The sequence below is a fragment of the Acanthopagrus latus genome, chromosome 14 (genome assembly GCF_904848185.1).
Source record: "Acanthopagrus latus isolate v.2019 chromosome 14, fAcaLat1.1, whole genome shotgun sequence".
Lineage (NCBI taxonomy): Eukaryota > Metazoa > Chordata > Actinopteri > Spariformes > Sparidae > Acanthopagrus > Acanthopagrus latus.
Window position 1 is genome coordinate 15,113,401 of NC_051052.1, and position 24,018 is coordinate 15,137,418.

General features: G+C 42.3%; 1 protein-coding gene across 3 annotated transcripts; it reads left to right on the forward strand.

The window, feature by feature from the left end:
* Window positions 1-570: 570 nt before the first annotated feature.
* Window positions 571-6,159, forward strand: fam3c (FAM3 metabolism regulating signaling molecule C). 3 transcript variants are annotated; one of them, XM_037122208.1, is made up of 10 exons: window positions 571-694; window positions 1,095-1,149; window positions 1,258-1,362; window positions 1,630-1,656; window positions 1,957-2,080; window positions 3,714-3,772; window positions 4,153-4,203; window positions 4,289-4,373; window positions 4,511-4,637; window positions 5,301-6,159. In XM_037122208.1, the coding sequence occupies exons 2-10, from the start codon at window positions 1,131-1,133 to the stop codon at window positions 5,388-5,390; spliced, it is 687 nt and encodes a 228-aa protein (XP_036978103.1). In that variant the 5' UTR covers window positions 571-694; window positions 1,095-1,130; the 3' UTR covers window positions 5,391-6,159. The 3 variants fall into 3 exon arrangements, with proteins under 3 accessions (XP_036978103.1, XP_036978104.1, XP_036978106.1); XM_037122209.1 differs by lacking the exon at window positions 1,630-1,656; XM_037122211.1 differs by lacking the exons at window positions 571-694; window positions 1,095-1,149 and having other exon boundaries at window positions 1,262-1,362; window positions 1,586-1,656.
* Window positions 6,160-24,018: the final 17,859 nt, after the last annotated feature.

Sequence of the window (24,018 nt, forward strand, 5' to 3'; positions counted from 1 at the left end):
GTTCGAGTGTAACGAAGATAGGTTATTAAGAAGATGTAATACTCCTGAAAAAAAATCACCATTCCTACTACTACGACTACCACAATTTACTATAGAGCACAATGCTCATAACAGAACTGTGTTATATGGTTGAATTAGACATGGCACTTGAGTCTACACGTGTAGAGATCATTGTTTTAAAAAACAAATATTAGTAATAACTTTTTCCTTCATTTTCATTTTGAGAGGCAGTGAATGGGATTATTATGGATGACAAAGTTGTATTAGTGATACATAATACAAACTACAAAACTAACTAGATAAAAAGTTGAAATCACCCTTTTACCCTCCGGTTTAATGAATGAGATATTGCTGTAAAGGAAGTGTTGTTTTCATCTTCTATGTTGCACTATCATTGTGTTTATTAATGTTATGGCAAATTTTGAATAGTTTCTTGTTGATTTCAACTTAGAACATGGTGATTTCCCTTTGAATAGTGGACAACCCCGTCTGAAAATAAATATTTAATGAAAGAAAAAGGAAAAAATAATTCACCCGACTTGTTCGTCTTCGATTTCTCCGACAGAGTGGAGCATCTCACCTACTGCCCCTCTCCCCCCTTGAACTGTATTTCAGCTGTCACCCTACAGATCTCTCCAGTCTGGGACACCGTCGGCCACAGCCGGTACAGGTGGTTACCACAGCGACTGAACAGGTAAATTCAACATCTTTACATCCTTCTTATTCAGCTTCTTCCACGTTATTTCCACTACTGCTGTCAGTGAGCAAAGATAGGCAGAGAGGAAGTAACGGTGGACGAGTCAACGTCAGTTTTCACACTTGACGCCAGTTAGCTTGTCAAAATATAACGTTAGCCTCCAGGCTATGTGTAGTGTAATACCGGCGTGTAACTGAGATTAAATGCATTATAACAGGTGAATTCCTTGTGACAGCTAAGTCAGCGAAAGCTAAAGAGACGTTAAAACACTTGACTAACTTTCTGCGGTGTTAGCTTTTAGCGCCATGTCAACCGTTATTAGCAAGCTAACGCGTCGTCACCGAAAGTCGACCTGAGCTGGCTGCTAGCATTTGTTTGTTTTGTTTTGTCATGACAGGGTGTTAGTTTGGGGAAAAGAGGCTGGAGGCTCGCAATGATGCTTCGGGCCGGCGGTAAGCACATGTGACTTAAGATACCGAGCCATTATTGTGCTAATGTGATGATAAATGGCGCCTGACAGCTTCATCACGTTAACCCATCTGCCTCTGTTCTCTCTTCAGGTATTTTGAAGTTGGCAGCGCTCATCTTTGCGTTCCTCCTGGCTGTCTTTCTGGCTTTCCAGCTGCTGGAGATCAACACGGATTTTAAACTGGGCAGTATGATGTGTGAGTACCAAGTGTTTTCTCAAAAAACGAAACCAAGCCACCGTTTAGATTTTGTTGTTAAGGAAACCTGAGGTCTTTTCTAATCCATTCATTGTGAGGGGTTGTTTTGTGGCAGTGTTGCCTGGAGGCTGCAGAAACCAAATATGGTTCATTGTTGTTAAGTGTTATGAGGGTTTCATGGAGGACTTTCCCACGGAACTGCCTTTTTATATGTCCATTTCAGATGAAAGTGTTCTCAAAGATGCATGTATTTAACTTGCTTTTCAGCCAGATCGGTGCCAGTGAATGAAGCCCGTAAGTACGCTTCGATTCTAACAATTTCATCTAATGGATTTGCTTTATTAAAGACTGATGCATGTCAAAAGAAATTTGTCTATACTCGTTGACAACTGAATGGTAATAATTATGGCTAAATCCTGCACTGTACAGCTAGATAATGGCACATGAATATCAGCCCCCATAATCGACCTGGGCTAATAATCAGTAATCTTGCCTTTTGTTTTCTGTCTCCACATGTTTGCGATTGGACCACATGTTACAGAATATTCCCACTCTTTCATTGGTGTTTTTAAACGTGAGCTTTTGTATTCACAGCAACAAAGCCAGTCAGGTACAAGTGCGGGCTGTCCAAGCCGTGTCCGCCTGGACACTTTGCGTTCAAGATGGCGAGTGGAGCGGCCAGTGTGGTCGGGCCGAAAATCTGCCTGGAGGACAAACTGTAAGTGAAGCGACGGCTTGAAACTCACAGAAACACAAGAGCACATGTTTCTTATTGTATTTTTAATCCTTTTTTAACAACATTTTGCATAGTTGATGTGACAAATCTGTTATTACATACGTCAAGAAAGAATTGTTTTCCGTTTTAGTTAGTTTGTCAGCCAGATTACACAAAAACTAATGATACTAGATGTAGGATGTGTCTCCACTCAGAACAGGCTCCATCATAGGGAATGGATCCTGGAATTCTTTAACATCGTGAGATAGGGCGTCGTCACAGGGAATAATGCATGGATCCTGATGAAAGTGATCGGCCGGATGTAGTGTGCGTAGCTGATATGTACGTATGAGTGAGTACAAAAGGGGACTGTTTGGCCTTGGTGGACGTTCTACTGAGGGCCACTCGAGTGTAAACATGTCGTAGTCACTGAGTCATCAGGAGTGTTGGAAGTCACTAGTTGCTTCTGTCAGCTGGGCTCTAATTAAACTTGAATGTGTTGAGTTAAAATGTTGTGGCTTTTCTTTGTTGCTTGGTGTCAAAGTACTGTAGTTAAGAGCTGAGCAGGAGTCACCTTTGGTCTGAAATGCATTGTGCTGATTATATTGCTGAAAGTGAGTAAGTAGTAGATTAAACATCTTTTTAAACAATGGAAGGAATTTATCAAGCGAATGTGTGACACATTAACTTGCTTCTCAACTTGGAAGATTGACTACTGTTATCATTTTTAGATCATTCGAAAATTAGTATCTGATTTGTCAGAGACAGCAAGACTTTTTTTTTAAAAGAGCAAAACAACAGGACCACAAACAACGAGAACACTGACAGAAATAAAAGACATAATAATATAATGGATAACTAGACTGGTGCTCAGTAGAGCGTATACCCTCACCAAGGCCCAGCAGTCCCCTTTTATTCCATCAAGCCGAATCCAATATCAAATCAAATCATATTTAAATCCACCATATCTGGACTTTTATTTGGATTCACCACCTAAATATGCTTGACCTTGTTTTTCACCAACATCTGTATATAACATCCTGAGAAATTAAGGGACATGTTTGAAAAAGCCCTCCCTCAGTGTTAAACAAAGGAAACAATTCCTGGATCTGTTTCTTTGGACTGAACCAAAACGTAACCGCAAACAGGCAATAAAATACAGTAACCACCCTGCCGGAGGTGATAACAACAGTCATTATTTGCAGTCTTAGGTGATGAATTGTGAGCACATGCTGTCATATGGACAGTGTGAAACCGGTCTGTGCTGTCATGATGTTTGACAAGGTGGAAAGATGACAGCAAAAGCACACAAAGTCCAGGAACTGCTGTCATGTCAAACATGTCTTTGCCGATCTACCATTGTAGTTAATAAAGGTAAAGTACACAAGGGCATGTTAAAGTGCTCGTTGTCTTCTCCTGTGAAGACATAACTTGTATTTTTACACTTCTTTCTTATAAAAGGAACCCATGAAAGGGCATATAGTACACTTAATCTTACAGCCACATTTTATCATGTGTGAAACATCTATATAGTTCTGATAAAAGCTTAAATTAAAGTGTTGTTATCTAAGGCTACATCATCAGGAAGTGTCTTACGTTATATGCGATCTCACCGTCCTCCTTTACTGTGTTTCAGACTGATGAGCAGTGTCAAGAACAACGTGGGGAGAGGAATCAACATCGCCCTGGTTAATGGTAACGTTATGAGCCAATGTTCCGTACTCTACAGGCAATGTGCTCAATAAATAGGCCACTGCTGACAGTAATATAATCCTCACAGCACTGTTCCACTAGAAGGGCAACGATGAATAGAGCCATTTAAAGAGCAGCGACAAGCCTCTGGCACGGCAGAACGTTTTGGTTTTGGTCATAGATTTACAATTTGCACTTCCACCTGTTTATCACGTCAGGTTATATCGGATATAAAAGCTCTACCACTGCCGAGATTCTGCAGTTGTGTGTGTGATAAAAGTCGTGTATGCTGTTACTTATTAATTAATACTAATAAAATCTATAAATCATGTTGAGAAAATTAGATTTAAATGGGTCTAACTAGGTTCTTTTTCCCCTCGCAGGGAAATCAGGGGAACTTATCAAGACAGACTTCTTTGATATGTGGGCAGGAGGTGAGTGTGTTTCACAACCTTTTTTTCCTTTTTGCACATTTAAAAACACACATACCTTGTTTTAATCATGTGTAACTCTGCGTAGATGTGGCTCCCTTTATTAAATTCCTGAAGGAAATTGAGGACGGGACAGTGGTGATGATGGCCTCGTACGACGATCCCTCAACGAAGTAAGGACTTTCTGCAACAACACACCCGTCCGCCTCGCTTTGCCGCTATAATTTAGACTGACACGATTAATGTAAATTGCTTCAGTTATCTCCAGTGTTGGCTCGGGAAATAATATCTGTCCTCTTTTATTCTGCAGGCTCAACGATGAAGCCAGGAAGCTCATTGCTGATCTGGGCAGCTCGGTTATCAGTAATTTGGGCTTCAGGGATAACTGGATCTTCGTAGGAGGGAAAGGCATCAAGACCAAGAGTCCGTTTGAGCAGGTAACATCAGCATCTGGATTTGTTGATATAGGTTTTATGCCCAGACAGCTGTCTACTGTCAACTAAAATAGAATAAACAACAAAAGACAAATTCAGGTCATTGCGGAGATCGCTCTCTCAGATCTCTGGTCACACAACACGATACCGATGAAAATATATGGCTGCATCGCCCAGAAATCCACATCAGGTTTGTAGGAGCAGCAAATCTCCAGCACGTCAGAGCTCCAGATCAAATGTCCTGCAGAGCTCTCAGAGTAACTGAGTCCAGTGTGGTTCAGCTTCACTGGCATCAAACCTGTTTGATGAGTTCAAACACTTGATAATGGGGCTCAGATGGTTTGGACTCTGTCTTACAAAGAATGAGTGAACATGTAAAAAGTAGAAGTTTAGAGGTGAAAATGTTGGAATTCTTTGGTGCGAACTCCACCCAGGCTGTAAATTTGACTTTCTGGCAGTAAAGCAATGACTAACCTCGTGTTATCTGTGTGATTCACCAGCTCTTGTTGGGTTCCTGGTCTCTGTATGTTCTTATCAGCCCAACCCTAATTTATGTCACTTGTCAGAGCAGTGTAAAGCAAACTGTCTGTCCTTTTTAGCTCGGGCTCGTCCAACAGGATCAGAAAAACAAAGCCTGTCTTGTGTCTTTTTTTTTTTCTCCTCCAGCACATAAAGAACAGCGCAGACACCAACAAGTTCGAAGGATGGCCTGAAGTGCTGGAGATGGAGGGCTGCGTGCCTCAGAGACAGGAGTGACCCGAGCTCTTGACGTCACCGTCTGCCCTTTTTTTTTTTTTTTTTTTCCCCACCCCGTCCTCCCGACATTTCTGTCCTAATGACACTCTGTAGTGGTCACGCTTCTCTGGGCTGAGAGAAGGTCAGCTCTCACCTCTAAGCCTTTTCATTCAGATTCACCCACCAGAACCAGAAGACGTTCGCAGGGAAGGAGGATGGAAAACCAGAGTCGTGTTTCTCACTCTGTTCTGTTTCTGTTAACGTAGCTTTGGCCTCGCAACTGGAATAAGTAGGTAGAGCGCACTGATGAGAAGGGACTTACTGCCACGCTATGACACTCTCCACCTGTAACGGCGAAGGATTAAGCTGTGACGGTGTCGCCTGTTGCACTGCTGTTGCTGGAAAGTGAACGTCAAAAGCTCCAGATCTTTTTTTTTTTTCTTTTGGGGAGGCTCAGTGTCCATGAACCCGTTCCCCCTGCCTTAATCTCCTTAATTAACCTGCTCATGTTATGTTTTTCTACTTTTTTCTTACAACTTTATTTTTGTTTCCTTCCAGAGTTTATTTTGAGAAAAAATTATTATTATTATTAACAGGGTTTTTGAAGACGATTCATGATATGATAACCAAAATGTACCAGATTCACTGTGAAATTCCTTTTGTAAATACGTGTTTTAGAGGTTCTCAAAGATCCTAATTTAATGAATATTATGATGATGATAATATAATTTCTTAAAATAAATGAGACAGAATGAGAATCAGTGTGTGGATTAAATATGTTTTTGTCATACGTAGTGGTTTGTAGTTATTTCTTTGTTGTTCTTTTATGTCCAGTCTGAACAGTGAGCAGCTGCAGATCGACAGAACATTCAGTATGACCGACAGTGTTATTAATAAATACTGTTGTTGTCTTTCTGTTTCACAACCAAATAAGCCAATGGCTGTACTTCTTTACTTTAAGCAGGTGGAAAGGAAACGACTATTATACACACACACATGCACACACTGTAGTATGTTACTTTCAGATTGGGTTAAAGTAACAGTTCACCCGAAAACTACAGCAATACATAAAATGGCTCCAGATGTAATTCAAGATTTCGGAAGCTGCAAAGATCACAAATTGATTTGAAAAGACCCACTTCAGACACAGTGCATGCATTCATGATTTCAGCTTTTAAAAAAGGTTACAAATAACATTTTCAAATCAATTTGGGCTCTCGGGGCCTCAGGAGTCATTGATTACACCAGAAAAGCTCTACGGAGCCATTTTATGTGGAGGTTTTTTTTTTAGTTTTTAAAACAAGCCCCCATCTTAGCTGAGGTGTGTGCAACATTGTTCTTGTGCTGCTACTTTTTTACTGTGTTGTGGTGAAGGGAGTGAATACAGCACATCCTCACATCTGTATTTGAGTCTCGACCTTTTTAAGTGAGAAACACTGAGCCTCGCCTTTTGACAATATTAGCAAAAACCGTCTCCTGTTAAATTATGTTTACCAATATTTCGCCTAACTTTTAACAGTTTATATGTCAGATCATTGATTTAAAATGAAAGAATGAGCTGTTTTCATGCACTTTAAAAGCAACATTTTAAAAGAGGTGCCTTCTCCTTTATTAATCTCACCACCACCTCTCTCTCTCTGCTTGTGTCAGTACACTTCAAGATAAAATGTCAATACTGCACTATAATAAACTGTCTTTGAGATGACAGGCAGGGGGCGCCATTGTCTCACTTAACTCACCCTGCGCTCACCCTGTGAGCTGCAGTACAGTATGTGCAGTATTTGTTGTGTTGGCAGCCGCTCCTCAGTTACACAGTAGATTGAATAAACAGCAGCGGTCCGTCTCCGTCTCAGCAGTCTGTTCACACGTTCATCTACATCACGATCACTTCTGTTGGAGCTTTTATTAGCAGTATTTGCATCATCTTTTGAGTATGAAAGCAGCACGAGTGTGGCCTATTTTTGATGTGAATTAGGTCAGATTTAAACGAACGTTTGGTATCTGCTTACTGCATAATTAATACGGCAGATATGAGAAAACAATCAAAGACACAGGCTGAGAGTTTGTTTAGTGTTCTGTTGGAGTACTGAAACTGTCAAAAATGGAAACATATAAATAAATAAGGCAAGAAAATGTCTCAGTAAATGAATTAAAAGGTGTGTTATGCAGCTTTTCTACAGGCCTGTAATCAAACAGACACACACAGCTGATATTAATAGATATTTCTGCTTTGATTCACCGTTGGAATAATTCAATTAAATGTTTTCAAAGTTGGCCAATTCTTACATATTGCACCTTTAACTTCCTCTATTTTGTCATAGTGGATTTCTTTAACGCAGGGAGGAGCTGGATTTATCTGTCACACTTTTCCTGCAGCCTCCTCATGTGCACAATAAAACATCACTGGATAAAAAAGGAGAATACAGAAATAATGGAGGAAATAAACATTCACTGAGTCATGCGCTTGTTTATTTATGGCTGATTCTGGCAGCTTCAGCCGTCCACATCATCCTGTACATGTGCTTCTGCTGTTTGTGTACACACAGTTTGGGCATCTGACTGTGGATCGCTGGTGTTCTGCTGCAAAATTACAAGATGTGCTCCGTCTCGCGGGGGGGATTTTTTTTTTTCCTTCCTCCTACTGAAACACATTGACATCTCGATGCCTTGGTCTATATTTACCCCCCACGCTGTAATCCGACATCTCGGACCTGCGCTTTCACTATCGTTTGTGCACGTCTGCTTGCTTGTGCACAAACACTCAGGCCTGTATGTCGTGTCGAGGTTTTGTCCCCTCCACTGCTGGTGACCTTTTGAGTTTCTCGCTCAACGCAGAGCCCTTCCTTATTCCCAGTAAATGAGAAAACACCGTGGTGCTCTCCCTCTGAGCTCCATGCACGACATCCCTTTGACATTTCAGCCCCCCCGCGTGCTTTTATATAAAGGGACAGTGTTTGTTTGCCAGCTGTTCCCACTGTATATGTTGCCTTCGCCTCACATTATAGATTCTCGTGGGTGAGGCGTGTCAATATGTGATTGCATGCGTGCAGTCAGAGAGGTATGTGCCTGCGATGCCTTCAAATGCGTGCGTGTGTTGGCGTTCGTGTAGGCCGAAAACCCTCCTCTGAGCTCCTGCGTTCCCTGCGCTGAGGGATGAGCTGTGGGAGTGGAGCCCGTCTCCAGCTCGCCTTATATAAGGCAACACTATATGATGTATTATGCATGAACATAGAATGTCTCCCATCGCATAAACTTCTAATGATGAGGCGTCCCGTGGGAGCCCGAGGGCGAAGCTGTATAAACACGGGAGGATGACGTGCTCTCACGAAACAAGAGACGGGGTTTTTGTTTTTGTTTTTTCTCTTCTTTCTTTCTCCTTTTTTCCTGCCTCCCAAAAATAAATCTGGCCACCAAACAAAGGTGCCTGCCTCTCAAAGAACCAGAGGAGCTCAACTTTCCAATTCCCTGCCGCCTCGCTGTGACCTCTGACCCCTGACCTTTTTAACCCCGTGACCAAGTCCTCTGCAGTGCTTCTTGTGTTTGCTCCGAATTAAGCTCCCCAACAACTTTGCTCCTCCGCTCGCCGTGAATCTCAAGATGAAGAAATGCTTTTTTTTTTCTTTTTCTGCTCTTCTCAGCTCCTGTGACTGAGAGGCACTCATGGTCTTAATGACACAGCACGGCGAACCGATTCTGTCACGGCTGACTGTGAAAGCAGGCGCCATTACCCTCGCTGCTGACCACAGACAGAAAAACACCGTCCAAACACCTGCCTCCTTCTCCTCTCCTAAACCTTTCCCCCCTGCTGCCTTCTACCCCGTGAGTCAGCTGATCAAAAATCCCTCAATCCCTTTAATTCTCCTGCCTCGGCGCGTATCCTCACAAAGCCAACTCAGAGAGCCACTTTGTTCGTCTCCGCACGCAAAGGTTTACATTCACACGACACTTGGAACTCAGCAACATCAGCCGCTAGATGCAAAATGCCCACCGGAGGCCCCGAGACAGAAGTCTGTGCTTCTGCACGAGTGTTTTTGCAATGCGGCTTCTGGCCAGCGGTGGCAGCACCGAGCAGCTCTGACTCCCCTCGCTGAGAGAGAGAAGGAGCTCCTGCAGCTTTCTCATGTCGCTGCACAGACTTTAAAGGTGACATCCACTCATTTTACACATGGAAATCAGCCAGCTTGGTATGCAAAGTGCTCCCTAACAGTTTTTAATTGTCCTCTGTGTTGGTCGAAGGGGGGGCTTTTTTTCCCCCGACACCACATGCAAATATCAGGAGAAATCTGGGGTGTGGTGTCTTGCCCAACAGCACTTCAATACTGGTATCAAACCGTCAGTACTGCTCTACAGTTGACATGTAAACAGCCATAGTGGTTGTTATCAGCAGGTTTATCTCGGATGTCGGCGCATTTATGACAGGAAGTCTGATGCTCTTGAGTAGCATTTTGGGTATTGTAGGATCCAGGAGGTCAGAATGTGTCCGGTGTTAGGATATCTTGGCCTCAGTTCTTTATTTAATCTCTTTTATATATACATTTTTGTTTTCACTCCCCCCTGACTTCAACGAGGCTCAATACTAAAACGGTGAAGTTCTCCTTCAGTTCCCTAACCCGTAGAGTAAGTTGTGTTGATTTTCGAGGCTGCTGACGTTGATGTTTTTCTCTTCTGGTCCCCAAAGAGGCTTTTTCCAGTGTGAGATTTCTGTCGTCGTGAAAGTTGACAGTTGTGAAAGAAACATTGTGAAATCTGCAGTTCATCGATCCTGAACAACAGTCCTGGATTCAGCCTCAGCGATCACAAACAGCCTGTGGCAAAATTTAACGAAAACGAAGAAAACTGTCTCTCCCACAAGTTTGTATTTTCAACGCTCCTTACTGTAAAGACATGTTGTCGACATCTACAGGTTGCCCCTGATGGCCCTGTTGATGATAACGCATTGTATGAGGTTCCTGGAACAGTGCAGCTTCTTTCCCCCGACAAACAGTTATTTGTGAGTTCCTGTATTGTCTGCAGGCTGTGACCGCTCCTCTAATCGGTCCCTTATCTGAAACTGAACCCCAAACACAGCCCAGCCCTCTTGTTTACGCCCAGCTCTGCACATTTAACCCCGAGCTTTTTCTCCACAACCGCTTCTTTCAGGTTCCTCGCCCCTGCTGAAGCTCAGTTTAAGTCAGTTTCACCCCTCAGAAGGTCCCATTTCCCGAGTTTGGTGTGTACACGAGCTTTTAATTTGTTATGTGAAAACATGGACGCTACAAATAAGATGTGTATTTTATGCTTGTTAATGATAGCTTTCTGAAGCTTTATATCACAGAGTGATTTTGTCCCAGGCTTGTTGCCCTAAAAACAGTAAAACATTGCTTTACCTGACTTGTTGTCAGGTTAAATGCTAATAAATAACCTTTTTAGGTCATCTTTGTCACTCTATATGGTCAATATTACCAATTCATGTATATTAAAATAATATACAATAGATTAATTCGAAGTTTATAAACATCAAACATTTACTGTTGTCCACCATATTTCCACATTTAAGTCAGTAACAGAGCTCATTTTTCCAATTATCCGTAAGCCACATGAACACACCATTATGTACATAGACCTCATGGTAGACGGTAAACAGTGACTGGTGATGCTAATTCCTTGTCACAGGTTCAATAATGCCTTCTATTAGCCTGTTAGCACGTGTTGTTTACCCAGTCGACGGAGCTACAGGAGGCACATAGGCTAACTAGCCGCTGGGGCTATGCTAATGCTAACATAAACAAGCCTGCTATCATGCCTGTGGCTTAAGAGAGTGCTAATGATGTTAACAGCTAACACAAACCAGCGTAACACAGTTAGCAAGGGTGCGAGACTAGAGGTCAAGCTAGTAAGCTAGGCTAGGGTTGTAGCTAAGCTAACAGGGCAGCGACAGAGGCTAACCAGTGATGCTAAACAGTCTAATATGATTTAGTGCGGTAACGTTTTTTTGCTTTATTAAGATAAATGAATACTGCACGGTGACACTTATTACCAGAAAACTGCTTTCCAAATTGAAAACAACGTCTTATTAGGGTTATTAAATCTTGTGTAAGTCACCTAGTAACAATTAACTTTTGAGCATTTTGTAGTTGCAGATGTAACCGAGAAGCATTACCGAAAGAGAGAATCAAATCAAGACTGGAGAGAGACAGCGGGTATTGATCCGGCAGCGTGCGTCACGCCATCGAAGCCGCTCTGCAGGGGTGCAGCATCCCCTTCCCCCTCGATCTCAGCTATGACCTCACTGCCCTTGCTTTCCGCCCAAGCTCCAATCCTATAATTGCCTCTCCAGCACACACACACACACACACACACACACACACACACTGATCCAGACAGCTGTGTTTACACTCTGTGGGTCTGTGGGAACGTCATGCTGACCTCAGCACAGACACACAAACACCACGCAAGGCCACCGGACACTCAACCTGATCAATAGCTGATCACGTGGATTGTTTTTTTTTTTTTTCACAAAAATTTGTGTATTTCTGAATGGACACGCTCAGAATCAGGACTCGCACGGATCGATTCGCTCAAAGAATCAAGACAGAAAACTATTTTTGAATGGCCGAGTCTCCCCTAAGTGTTCCTCATGGTCAATATCTGTGTGGGCGTGTTGTTTTTCCCTCACTTTCCCCCCACCGAGACTTTTTTCTTCTTTTTTTTTCTCGGCGAAATCTGAAATCTTAATCAAGTTTTTACACTGTGACATGTGAAACAACGCTGACCTTTTCACCCTCGCTAATGGCTAACATGGCTCTCACACACACACACACACACACACACAACCCCTCTGGTCTTGTCTGTAAAACAAAGCTCTCATTCATGGCAGTCACCCCGACTTTCTTCTTCCTCTTCCACAGGTTCACAAAGTTGAGGTGGATCAGATCGAACACACATCTTTTTTTTTTTTTTTTTTCTGACACGCTTCCAACTGGACCAGTGGAACGATACTTACCCAGCATGTAATAACAGAGAATTCCCTATAATTGTTACTTTTTCTGGGTCTTTTACAAACTTTGACTCGGCTTCAGAGGATCATTTGTGGTATTCTAACTGTAGTGGCTTTGCTGTATTGTGTACAATCACGTGTCAGATATGTGAATATTATGCCTCTGAACAGCTGGATACTATTTATGTACCTCGGCTGCACAGTACTGTGACCACAATATGAATATAGCACATGCGGATGTGGAGGTTTCTACTGAATGCTTTTTCTTTCCCCCCTTTTTTTTAAAGCAGTGCTTAAAAAAAAATGGTGCTGTGCGTTCTCAGAATCAGATCAAACTTTTTTTTCTGACACGCAATTTCAGTCCAATAAACAGAATGAAACAAACAAATCCACAGCCTGGGACCAAAGCGACCAACTAGGGAGGTGAATCAGGACCATGAAACATTTGAGTCAGAGCAAAGATCAATTCAGGAAACGGAAAAAAAGGCAAAAGTACAGTGACTGTGTACATAATAATCTGATGACTGAAGAACTACGTGTCCCATAAACTATTGTGTTTGATTCCTCAAACTATGTGCTGGGAAGTTTGGTGCTGTTCTGAGCATTATCTGTGGCTTTTTGATGGCGGTTTCTTGGTTGGAGGCATAGACTGCAGTGTATTGTTATCGTGCGATGTTTTCTGAGGTTGCTAAAACTACATAAGCTGCAAACTTGATCTCTTCCGGGGGGGCTGAGGTTAGCAAGGTTAGCAACTGTAACTAAAATGATTCTGTTGTCTGAACTTAATCACATGCAGCGTTCAGAATGTGTCCTCCACAAACTGGCAACTGGCATTCAGGCAACAATCGCTTGACTTGACGAAGGATAAACTGGGAAAACAAATTAGTGGTATGTAAATGTAATTTCCAGGTGATACATCATGTCGTACTCTGTTGTTTTCCCATCTCCGAGTTGTTCCTGTGAAGTCTGCTGCGATGTTATGAGCCAGGATCTGAGGGTGGTCAGAGGGAGCCCCTGCTGAGGAAGCCGAGCCTGGCTTTTTTTTAATGCCCTGTAAAGACGCGGTTCTGGCTCACTGACACCTGATAAACTCGACTCCCTCGGAGGACGTGGACGTGACGCGAGGCTGGAGCGACCGCATGTACACGCACCTGTGTGTGTGTGTGTGTTTGCATGTATCCTGCAGAATATCGAGAAAATCGAGCACAAAACCATGAAGCAAACTGTGTTTTTATGAACACAGCGGAGCCTTTCCCTCCTCTCTGCAGGGTCCTCTGGTAAAACGGTTAACTATGTCAACATTAGCAAAACACAAGGCGATGTTTTTTTTTTCTCCATCACCAAGGGAGGAGCTCCTCGTAACCAGCGACACAGGTCAGGTGTCAACGGTTATTTGGACTGGGTTTGGCAGCTGATCCCTGAGATAAAAGTTGTTTTTGAGCTCGCCTGCACCTTCAGGAGGGTTTATCTCCTCAGGAAGAAAAAGCTGGATGTTTACATCTGCAATCAACCAGTCAAGCAGTAAGTACTGTATTCAAGTTGCTCTTAAAATTGTTTGCTAAAGGACAGCACAGCATTACACTTTCTCCCCCCCACCAGCCGACATCTTTCCCAGCCTTCACTGGAACACCAGCCAGCACATTTTTCAACCATAATCCCCCTTAACCTCGAGGCTTTACAGCCGCTCCCTCAGAGACAGAGGAGCGCTGTATGCGAGCATTTTCCTCTTGTGCAAATAAACAACAACAATGTACTTCTCTTCCTCTAAGGCACGGGGAGTCGGAAGGATATAAATAGGAATATAGGGGGAAGTGAAAAAAAAAAAACTGCAGCAGAAGAAAACATGCTGAGCCAAACATTTGGGAAACAAACATTCCTATATGAGGAGCACAATCCTCCACATCATGTGCATCTTCTGGACCCGAGGTGCATTTCATAGATGAAAGTTAAAAAAAAGTAAAAAAAAGTATGGTGGCCCTGAGGGTCAAAAACACAACATTTCAGATAACACAACATTTAATTCATGTATTTTGTGAAATGTCATGTTTTTCTGAAATGTTGTTGTGTTTTGACCTTCGGGGCCACCATAGAACACATCCTTTTGACTCCTGAGACCCCTAACAGAACAAACATATATTGACATATGCTAAAGAAAATTAACATAACATGCATACAATACATTTTAACATATTGAAGCAGCCTCATACAGTTAATTTGACAATATATGCCAATATGTTTTCCTTTTTCCTCAGGAATATATTACAAAATGTAATTAATGATACTGATATGTGTTTAAATATAATATGCATAAATATCTTTTAGAACATACATTGGAACATATGATAAATGTCAGTATCTGCTACCTTTCTCAATATCCTAATTATGTTAGAATATATTCAATAATACATCGCAATTAAATAATTATATATACACACTGTATTTCAGCACATATAAAAGAATGAAAATAACAAACATAAGCCGGTGTCAGCTTTTTACATCACTGTAACTGACACTGACCGACATAATGAATTAAAAACATGGAAAATATATTTTTTATTTCCTACATCAGGGAATTCTAAATAAAAAGACGAGCCTCACAGTTTAAAATCAGGAATTATACTGAGGCGTACACGGTACACAATGGAGATATCACATGAAGAAATCCACACACAAACTGTCTGTAATTGATAAAGTGGTCTTCGTATACGAGGGAGATATGAAGAGGAAGAAAAAGGCTGTGTGGGATTTTAAACTGTCAGGCCTTGTTAGGTGAAAGACATGTTATCTCTGTGATTAAATGCCCCCTCTAAGTAACAGTCCCCCAGTAATGGAGATGTGCGCTCCTTTGTTTCTTCATACAATTCAAGTACGTAAACACTGCGCGCATGCACTCGACATGCGAGTTTGCAGAGTGTGTGTCTGTGTGTGCGTGTGTGTCGGTGTGTGTCTTTCCCGTGTCATCCATCCGTCCCTGGTGAGCTCTGGATGCCATTAAAGGATGGCAAGACTGCAGCCATTAGTGTAACAGGATCAGACCGCCGAGACCCTCAGAGACTGTCTGCACACATGCATGTATGTGCTGGACACTTTCACTCAGTATTAAGACTTGCACACACACACACACACACACACACACACACTGAAGACGTGCTGGAAACCAATACCGCTGTTCCACTCACAGCACTTATGTGTCTGAGTGTATGAATCCATGACTGAGGGAGAAGGGGGATAAAATTGGGACAGCAGCAGGCACCCACCCCTGCAGCTCACTTTGTGGCAGGAAGTTAGCACCCCAATTCTGGTATATAAGAGCGCCCACACAGTCCCGTCTCCTGAGGGACACGAGGAAAGTGGAAGTCTCCTTGCTTGTCCTGCTGTTTTTTCCTACCTGAGAGGCCCCGCTTGCAGCCACATCTCCCCCAGTGAGCTATAATTATCGCCAGACACTGTCAGTCCTGCTGTGTGTTCAGCTCCATTAGCGGTTAACTCTATTAGTTCTGTTAGTTTTCAAGTTATAATTCTTTTCTTGCTCAATTAGCTCTGCTAGGTCTGGTAGCTCTTAGCTCTGTTATATGAAAACTAGTTCTGTACACTTTAAGCTCAGTTAGCTTCATTAGCTGTATTAGTTCTGTTAGCTTTGTTAGCTGTAATCAACAAGCTCTGTTGGCTTTTAGCTCAGTTAGCTAAGTCAGCTTTATTAGCTGTTAGCTCTGTTGGCTGTATTAGCCCCATTCACTGTAAAATATTAATTATGTTACCTTTTATCTCTGCTAGCACTAGTAGCTCCGTTAGCTGTAAAGTATTAGTTCTGTACACTTCAAGCTCAGTTCACTTTATGAGCTCCATTAGTTCTGTTAGCTGTGTTAGCTTTTATTTAGCGGTAATCTACTAGTTCTGTTGGCTTTCAGCTCACTTAGCTCTGTTAACTTTGTAAGCTGTCGGTCCTGTTGGCTATATTCGCTCTGTTCACTGTAAATTATTAATTCTGTTATCTTTTATCTTAGTCAGGTCAGTTAGCTCTGTTAGCTCTATTAGCTCTGTTTGCTTTTAGCTCTGATAGCTGTAAATAATGACAATTCCAGCTTTTAGCGGTACTAGCTCTTAACTTTCTTAGCTGTTAGCTCTGTTGACTCTATTAGCTCTGTTAGCTGTAAACTATTCGTTCTGCCAGCTCTCAGCTCAATTAGCTCCATTGAATCTGAGAGTATTAAAGCATGATTGAGGGACAAGGGGGATAAAGTCATGACAGCAGCGAGCATCCACCCCCGCAGCTCACTTGTCAGCAGGAAGTTAACACGCAAAGGGCCTAGAAGAGCAGCAGCGATGTTGTTCATACCCCAAAGTCACCCACACAGTCCTGTCTCCCAAAGGACGCAAGAAAAATGAAAGTCTGCTCATTGTTCCTGCTGTTTTTCCTACCCGAGAGGCCCCGCTCGCTGCCAGCCGCATCTCTTCCAGCAAGCTATAATTATCGGCAAACTGACGCAGATTACCGGAGGAGGGGGGAGAGCGAGAGAAGCAGCAGTGAGGAGGGGGTTTCAAACAATAGCTGAGAAAATGATAGGCTTGATATTGAGGTCACATAATAAAGGCAAATAGAGCCTAAATGAGTTGATTCTATGGCGCACAAAACGTTCCCCGTGCCCGGCCAATGTAGACAGAGGGGGGTTTTGTCCTTGGCTGCCATTAGCATTTTGCACAAGATGTGCTGCCGCCAATTACATTTGCCACTGAAAAACACTTGAATGGTTTTTGAAAAAAAGACGGAGCAGAGAAAATGAGAGCCATCGTTATCTGTCTCTGTTGTGCCTCTAGTAATGAAATTGCCGCTGATTGAATTAGGGAACATGATGAACGATTTCTTGTGCTGGCCCCTCCAGGCGTGGGCGAGCGGGCCGCGGGCCATATTTGGACAGCTTTGGGCCAAAATGGTGTTGTGTTTCCACGCGGCTCGTGTGACACGGGGAGGCCGTTCGCCGCGAGGGGCAGAGATCAGAGATGTTATGAAAAATGATCAGGGAAGGGGGGGGATTTGTGTCGGTTCTGAAATGCAACACACATGGCTCTCACACACAGGCGACTGTTCAGACAATGAAACACACACACACACACACACACACACACGCACACGCACACACACACACACACACACACACACACACACACACATACCATGTACAGCTCATGCCACAACAACATTTGGAACCAGTTTCAGATGACAACGCCCCCCCCAGGTGTCCAATCACCTTCAGAGTGTGTTTTTCCTCCATCACCTTATCAATCCTGTTAGCTACCAACCCCCGCTCCCCTACCACGCCTCCTGACACACATTCTGTCACACACACACACACACATAACAAGATGTTTTGCCAGAGCAGGCGTCGCGGCCCCTCCCTGCCCTCCAATCAGCAGGTATTTCTGGGCTCCCATTGGCCACCTGAGGGGAGAGATTTGCAACACCCTCCGCAGGTTCACCGACCTCCAATACGAAACATAAGAGAAGTGACTCACAGGGAAGTCATCTGCTGTGACTTGTACTGTTTTTATACAAAGGGCTGTTTAGTAAAGCTTCGGCTGGAGCGTACATGCACAGAGACACATAATGTTTCCTGCGTGGGTGTCAAGTATCATCATTCAAAGTACTTTCACCTCCAAACTTTACTCTTCAGGCTGCTTCTGTACAAATTTATTTAGGCTTCTCAGCTTGTTGTGTTGTCACATTTTCAACTCCGGTTTACTGCTTGATGCTTCATTTTCCTGTTAACACAAAACTGTCAGTCCTGCTGTGTGTTTAGCCCCATTAGCTGTTAGCTCTGTCAGCTTTGTTAGCTGTAAATTATTAGTCCTAGCTAACTTTGTCAGCTGTTAGCGGTATCAGTTCTGTTAGCTGTTAACTATGAGTTCTGTTAGCTTTTAGCTCAGTTGGCCCTATTAGCTTTGTTTGCTCTGTAACCACTATCAGCTCATTTAGGTGTAAGTGCTGTTGACTGGAAACTATTAATTCTGTTAGCTTTTAGCTCAGTTAGCTCCATTAGCACTGCTAACTGTTAGCTCTGTTATCTCTATTAGTTTTGTTAGCTGTGACATGTTAGATCTGTTAGCTTTAGCTCTACTAGCTCCTTGAGCTCTGTTAGCTCCTAAAAACTAGTTCTGTTAGCTTTTAGATCAGTTAGCTTTATAGTGTTGTTGTTATTAATGGTTAGCTGTAAACTATTAGTTGTGTTAGCCTTTATCCCAGTTTGCACAGGTAACTATTCGCTCTGTGTGCTTTCTTAGCCTAACGGCTGCTAACAGCTAACTATTGACTAGCACTTTTGCTAATTTTATCTTTTCATCACGACTTGTTGTTTACAATGTAGTGTCAGGGAAAAAATGGAGTCCGTACCCTGTTGGTAGTGTCTACGCTGTGTCCTCTGGGATTTTAACGCATCGTGTTTTTTGTAGGTCTCAATCTGAGGAGGCAGTCAGTCACAGTAACTATGGTAACAGCATGAGAAGGTGCTCAGCTTCAGTTTGTCATTAGGCCTGTACACACATACAAACACATTTTTTTAATGTCCCCGTGACACCTGGGGCATCAGTGGGTGTTATGCACAAATATGTAATGCAGTCGACTGCGTGGCTCGCCCTCTTTTTCGTATTACCCTCCATATTCTGCAACTTATTTGACTTCCAGCCCGTGAGCCATGTCATGTAAATAACATTTTTAAAAACAAAGCTTAAAGAAGTGCTGTGTGTGAGCACGTTTTTTTTTTTTTTGTTTTTTTTTGCATGTGTGTACACTCGGACACCAACGCCGCCCACATTCAATCAAAACAACTGCAGGCCACGGAGGCGTGAGGCTCTGTTGACACTCGAGGGCCCTCAGGGTTGAGAGCTGCCTGGAGTTATTTTTTACCAGGATTCACCTGGGAGTGCAAGGCAGCTGTCACAGGATCTATACATATGTGTTTGTGTATGTGTGTGTGTGTGTGTGTGTGTGTGTGTGTGTGTGTTGGGGCATACGGTGAGGTGTAGCTGCAGGTTAAACCTACACACCTGCATCCTTTTTATAGAAGCAAAAACACACAGCGGACAGTCCTGCGTTTGTACAAGCGGAGGGGGACTGTGAAATACCGTCACCTACAGCGTATACAGTTGGCTTGGCACGCTCTCAAAGTACACACGTCCAAATGGTAAAGCAACATGGCCGCCATCACAGGACTTTGTTTGCTCGGCCTGCTCCTGACTCTGAGGTCCCTCCAGTCAAAACAGCTCTTTTATGGAAGTCGTTTAACGTCGTCTGCTCGAAAAAATTGTTCCTCCACCAAATGAAACCGCCATGGAAGAAACACCACATTAAATGTATGTATAGTGCGCACATGTATTATTCCATATTACACTGCGGTATGTACATTTATCGCAGTGCATCTTTCAACGCTTGAGGTGCAAAGAGGAGCTCCTCAAATAGCCACATGCTGTTACTTTTAACACCTTTTATGGAAATTGGATCCTCACGCCTCCACCCAGATGTAATATAGGAAGGAGGACAAAAACAGCCTCTCTGTCACTCAGAGGTTGGGCACAATAAGTGGAAATCGTCATTATGAATCACGCTCCCTCGAGGCTCTGATTCTCATATCATGTGAATTGCGGCCGCCTCTTTAAAGTTAAAGGTAGAGAAAGCAGAATGTAAAAATGTGAGATTCTAACTGTTTAACACGCCTGCAGCTGAAGTCATTCCCCGTGGTCGTAATAGAATGCTGAATTTTACTGTACCGAGTAAAAAAATTCAGTGTAAAATAACTGAAATTGTATTTTTTTTTCCTGGGCTGTAAAAGAAAACAAGAGGCACTTTACTGGAGGTTTAGCAGTTTCTTGTTTAACCTCTCATTTTTGTCATAGCTTGCATTTTCTTTGGTAGTTCAAACTAACAAGTGACCTATAATAAAGCATGTAATGAATAATAATTATAAATGAACTCAAGAAAATACACTGATAATGTTTCTGTGAACCCACAAATGGATTATATATCCAGGCAGAGTCCCTCTTCCTCCGCATATGGACATCATTTAAACACATCGCCCGCAGCCAAACCACGAGTCAGGCCGGCCCCGAGGTGGAGGACCCCACCCTTGTCTGGGGGCTCCCCTGCACACATGTATTTTCACATTCTAACATGATTTTGTCTCTGAGGTTGCATGCAAGGCCGCTGGTGCAGACAACCGGTTCAAAGTTAAACAATGGCCGTATGCTGCACGCTCGCGTGTTTTCAAGCTTTCATCTTATTTTCTATCACCATAGTTAACGTACAGAGGCCTTTTTATGAGGCGGGGAGACTCTGTAATTCTGCCATTCGTGATGACAAAAATATGTTTTCGACGTATTCTTTCTATAGCTTGTGCGAAGAATGCCAACACTGAAAAAAAGGTTTGGAGTCCACTGTAATAAAAGGCAACATAATCAAGCTGTATCAGCTGTATCTACTTCCTTATTCCCCCCCCCCCCTTTTTGCTATAATGGTCATTTAATTTACTAATAAACCTTGAACATGTAATCATTTGTGTTTTGTGCTGTTTTGTATGTTTTTGTTCCTATTGGGCTTGTGGAATGGCACAAAGTCATCTCTAGGCAGGCACTGCAAAGTCTGCTTGGCCATAGATGCACTGGCTAATTGATCAGTTGACTGAAATACTACTTGTAATTATCAGTTAATAAATTCTGTTATTTTTCAAGCAAAGATGACAGACATTTGGTGGGTCAACCTTCTCAAAATTGGAGGATTCGCTGCTTTTCTTTGACATTCATGATAATAAATGAAGAGTCTTTGAGTTTTGGACTGTAAGTTGGACAGAAGAAGCAATTTCAAGGCATCTGGGAAATCATTATAAGCATTTTTCACATTTTTTTTTTGACACTGCAGAGACTGATTAATTGACTGACCGTGAAAATAACTGGCAGATCAATCAGTGGTGAAATTAGTCAGGGATCATCAACACTTAAGATTCAAGCTCTTTCATTTGAAGTCATTTTTGGGTTAAGATAAACTGAAAGGGGCCAAAAACATTCCTGCAGCGATACGTTCAACCCTGCTACAGAAATCCATTTCTTGGCATCCGAACACACTTGGTATGAGATGACATGAACTCATTGCAATGACATTTAAGCAGCTCAGAGCAGCACTGTTTATAGTTCTGCTTCAATTTTTTTTTTACGGTATGCTGTTCTTAAGTATGTGTTGTGAAGCGAAGGGCATGAAAAATGCAAATTGATGCAGTGAAATTTATGAGGTGGCCGTATTTATGGGAAAAGGCGGGCGGTGCTGGCTCGCCAGAAAAAATATACTGTGATTTTCTGTTCAATAGCAGCTGGCATGGTTATGGCTCTGTCAGTAAACATGTAATCATCCTGATGCTCGTTATGCCAAATACTATATATAATCCCTGTCAAAGTAATTGATTTGGTCAGAACAATAATCCTCTCACATGCTACACGTATACAGTGGTGGAATATGAAGTGCGTTTACAAAGTACTGCACAGATTTGAGCTATCTGTGTTTTGCTCGAGTGTTTCCAGTTTATGACACCTCATATTTTCACTCCACTACATTCATCTGACAGCTGGTGTTACAGTCCAGTTTATGATTTTTTTTTTTATACACAAAACACTCATTGTGACATAAACCCAACAATACATAAAACTTCCAGTGTTTTTAGATGCAATATTTATGAATTGTAGTTAAATGTTGACATTGAAACTTAAATAACCTACAGATTGTGACAGAGTAACAGTTTTGATGTTAAAATGTCTATATATTATGTTGAAGAGATACTGACATTAGCATGCTAACCAGCTAGCCTCAGCCCATCCTGGTCCAAAGCCCTCGTGCCACCGGCGTAAGCACCAACACTCCCCAGCTCCAAAGTCACTGTCTGGACTGCTAGCTACATGGCTAATTCTGCTAATTAGCTAACAGTTGCTATTAGCGGCCATCCTGGTCATACACTGACTCACTAACTCACTAAAATTTTCAGTGCAGGACTTTTACTTCCAGTGGCATATTTGTAAAATGTCATGTTGGTACTTTTTCTCAAGGATCTGAATACTTTCTCCACCACTGCACAAAGGACAGGCAAAAAACACATCCAGCTCTCCCTGCAGGTTTCTGTGACGTGACTCTCCCACCTGCGTTTCTTTATAGCCTCTATGACTAAGCCAGTCAAAATGAATGTTCATGTTTTGAGCGACTTAATACTGATAATGCAAAACAAGATAGTAAATGGAGTGTCAAGTGCACTGATGCCCTGAAGCGCGGTGCATTACTCAGCGAAGGCATCGCAGCTTGCAGAGTGATAGTGCTCAATCAGGGAAAGTGGAGGAGAGGGTTGTCTGGACTGTAGACACACTGTTGCATAATGAATGAAGCAGACTTTGTGGTCACGTTAACAATATTCTCCCAGACAGCTTTTATATGCTCTAACAGCTGCATGCAGTCATGTACAAACTGAATGTAGATACTGTAACTATTAAAACAAAAAAGGTCCAAAGGTTAACAGAAGGGATTACATCACTAATTTCTTGACTACGTTTAAGAACAAAGTCTAGGCTACATTTAAAATTTGCTTTAAATGAGATATTCTAAATAAATACCAAGCTGAACACCAGGTGTAAACCTCTATATATACACTGTGGTTGTGTTTGTAAATATGTACATAAATGTAAACGTGATGATTTATGGAGTGGCATGGTGCTGTTGTAAATCGCCTCCATACTGTATCCACTGCCTTCAAACTGACCTCCATCAGTCTCGGAGGATGTACCTGGTCCGAGGCTGGGGTCCCTGGGCCCGGTTGGGCTGAGTGGTCCAGACTGACCCCTCTCAGCCTCCATGGCAAACTTAGCTAAATAGCTAACACAAGAAAGTAGCAGCAGTTCTCAGTTACCCCTAAATTGTTGGAGCTACGAATCCTGGTCATATTTTACAAATTACACCTTTAAAACTGAGATTACTAGTAAAAATGTTGTGAACTAAATTTTGAAATTATCCACCCCCTCCCAAGAAATTGTGCTCCAAAGCATTGAGAAATTTCTTTCTGTTTCTCTTACATTCATGTGCAAGTACAATGCTAAAAGATTTAGCAGTGTACAGCCTTGAGGAAGACCGCACAATAATGTCTTCGGTTGAATGAAATGATTGAATGGGCTTTTAAAAGGCCCACCAAAAAAAAGATACATTTGATTTATTGATTGCTAACAGGATGTTAAGAGGTTTTTCTACTGATAAAACAAAATTGCTTCTTAAATAAATTAGCTTCAAGGAAAGTTGACGGTCTTCGTTAATTATTCACAAAGTACACGTTATATCTCCAACTCAAAGTCACTTTTGACTGCCAGGCATGTTAATAAAAAAAACATTTCTTCATAATGTAGACGGAAAAGATATTCTGGGCAGCATTTTGTTTCCGATAAAATGTATTTGCTGTCGTAAATTAGTATCATAAATGTAATTTCTAGCAGACATGGTTGCCAAAAAAACTGTGTTTTTCTGTATACATTTGGAAAGCTACCCCACTTCATCTACTTCTTGTTCCCGGCATCATAATTTCAGTTCATACTTTGTTTCAGCAAAGATCAACATCTGTATCTGTGCCGTGTACTGTAAAGAAACCCTCATCACATTGACGATTTCCTGGA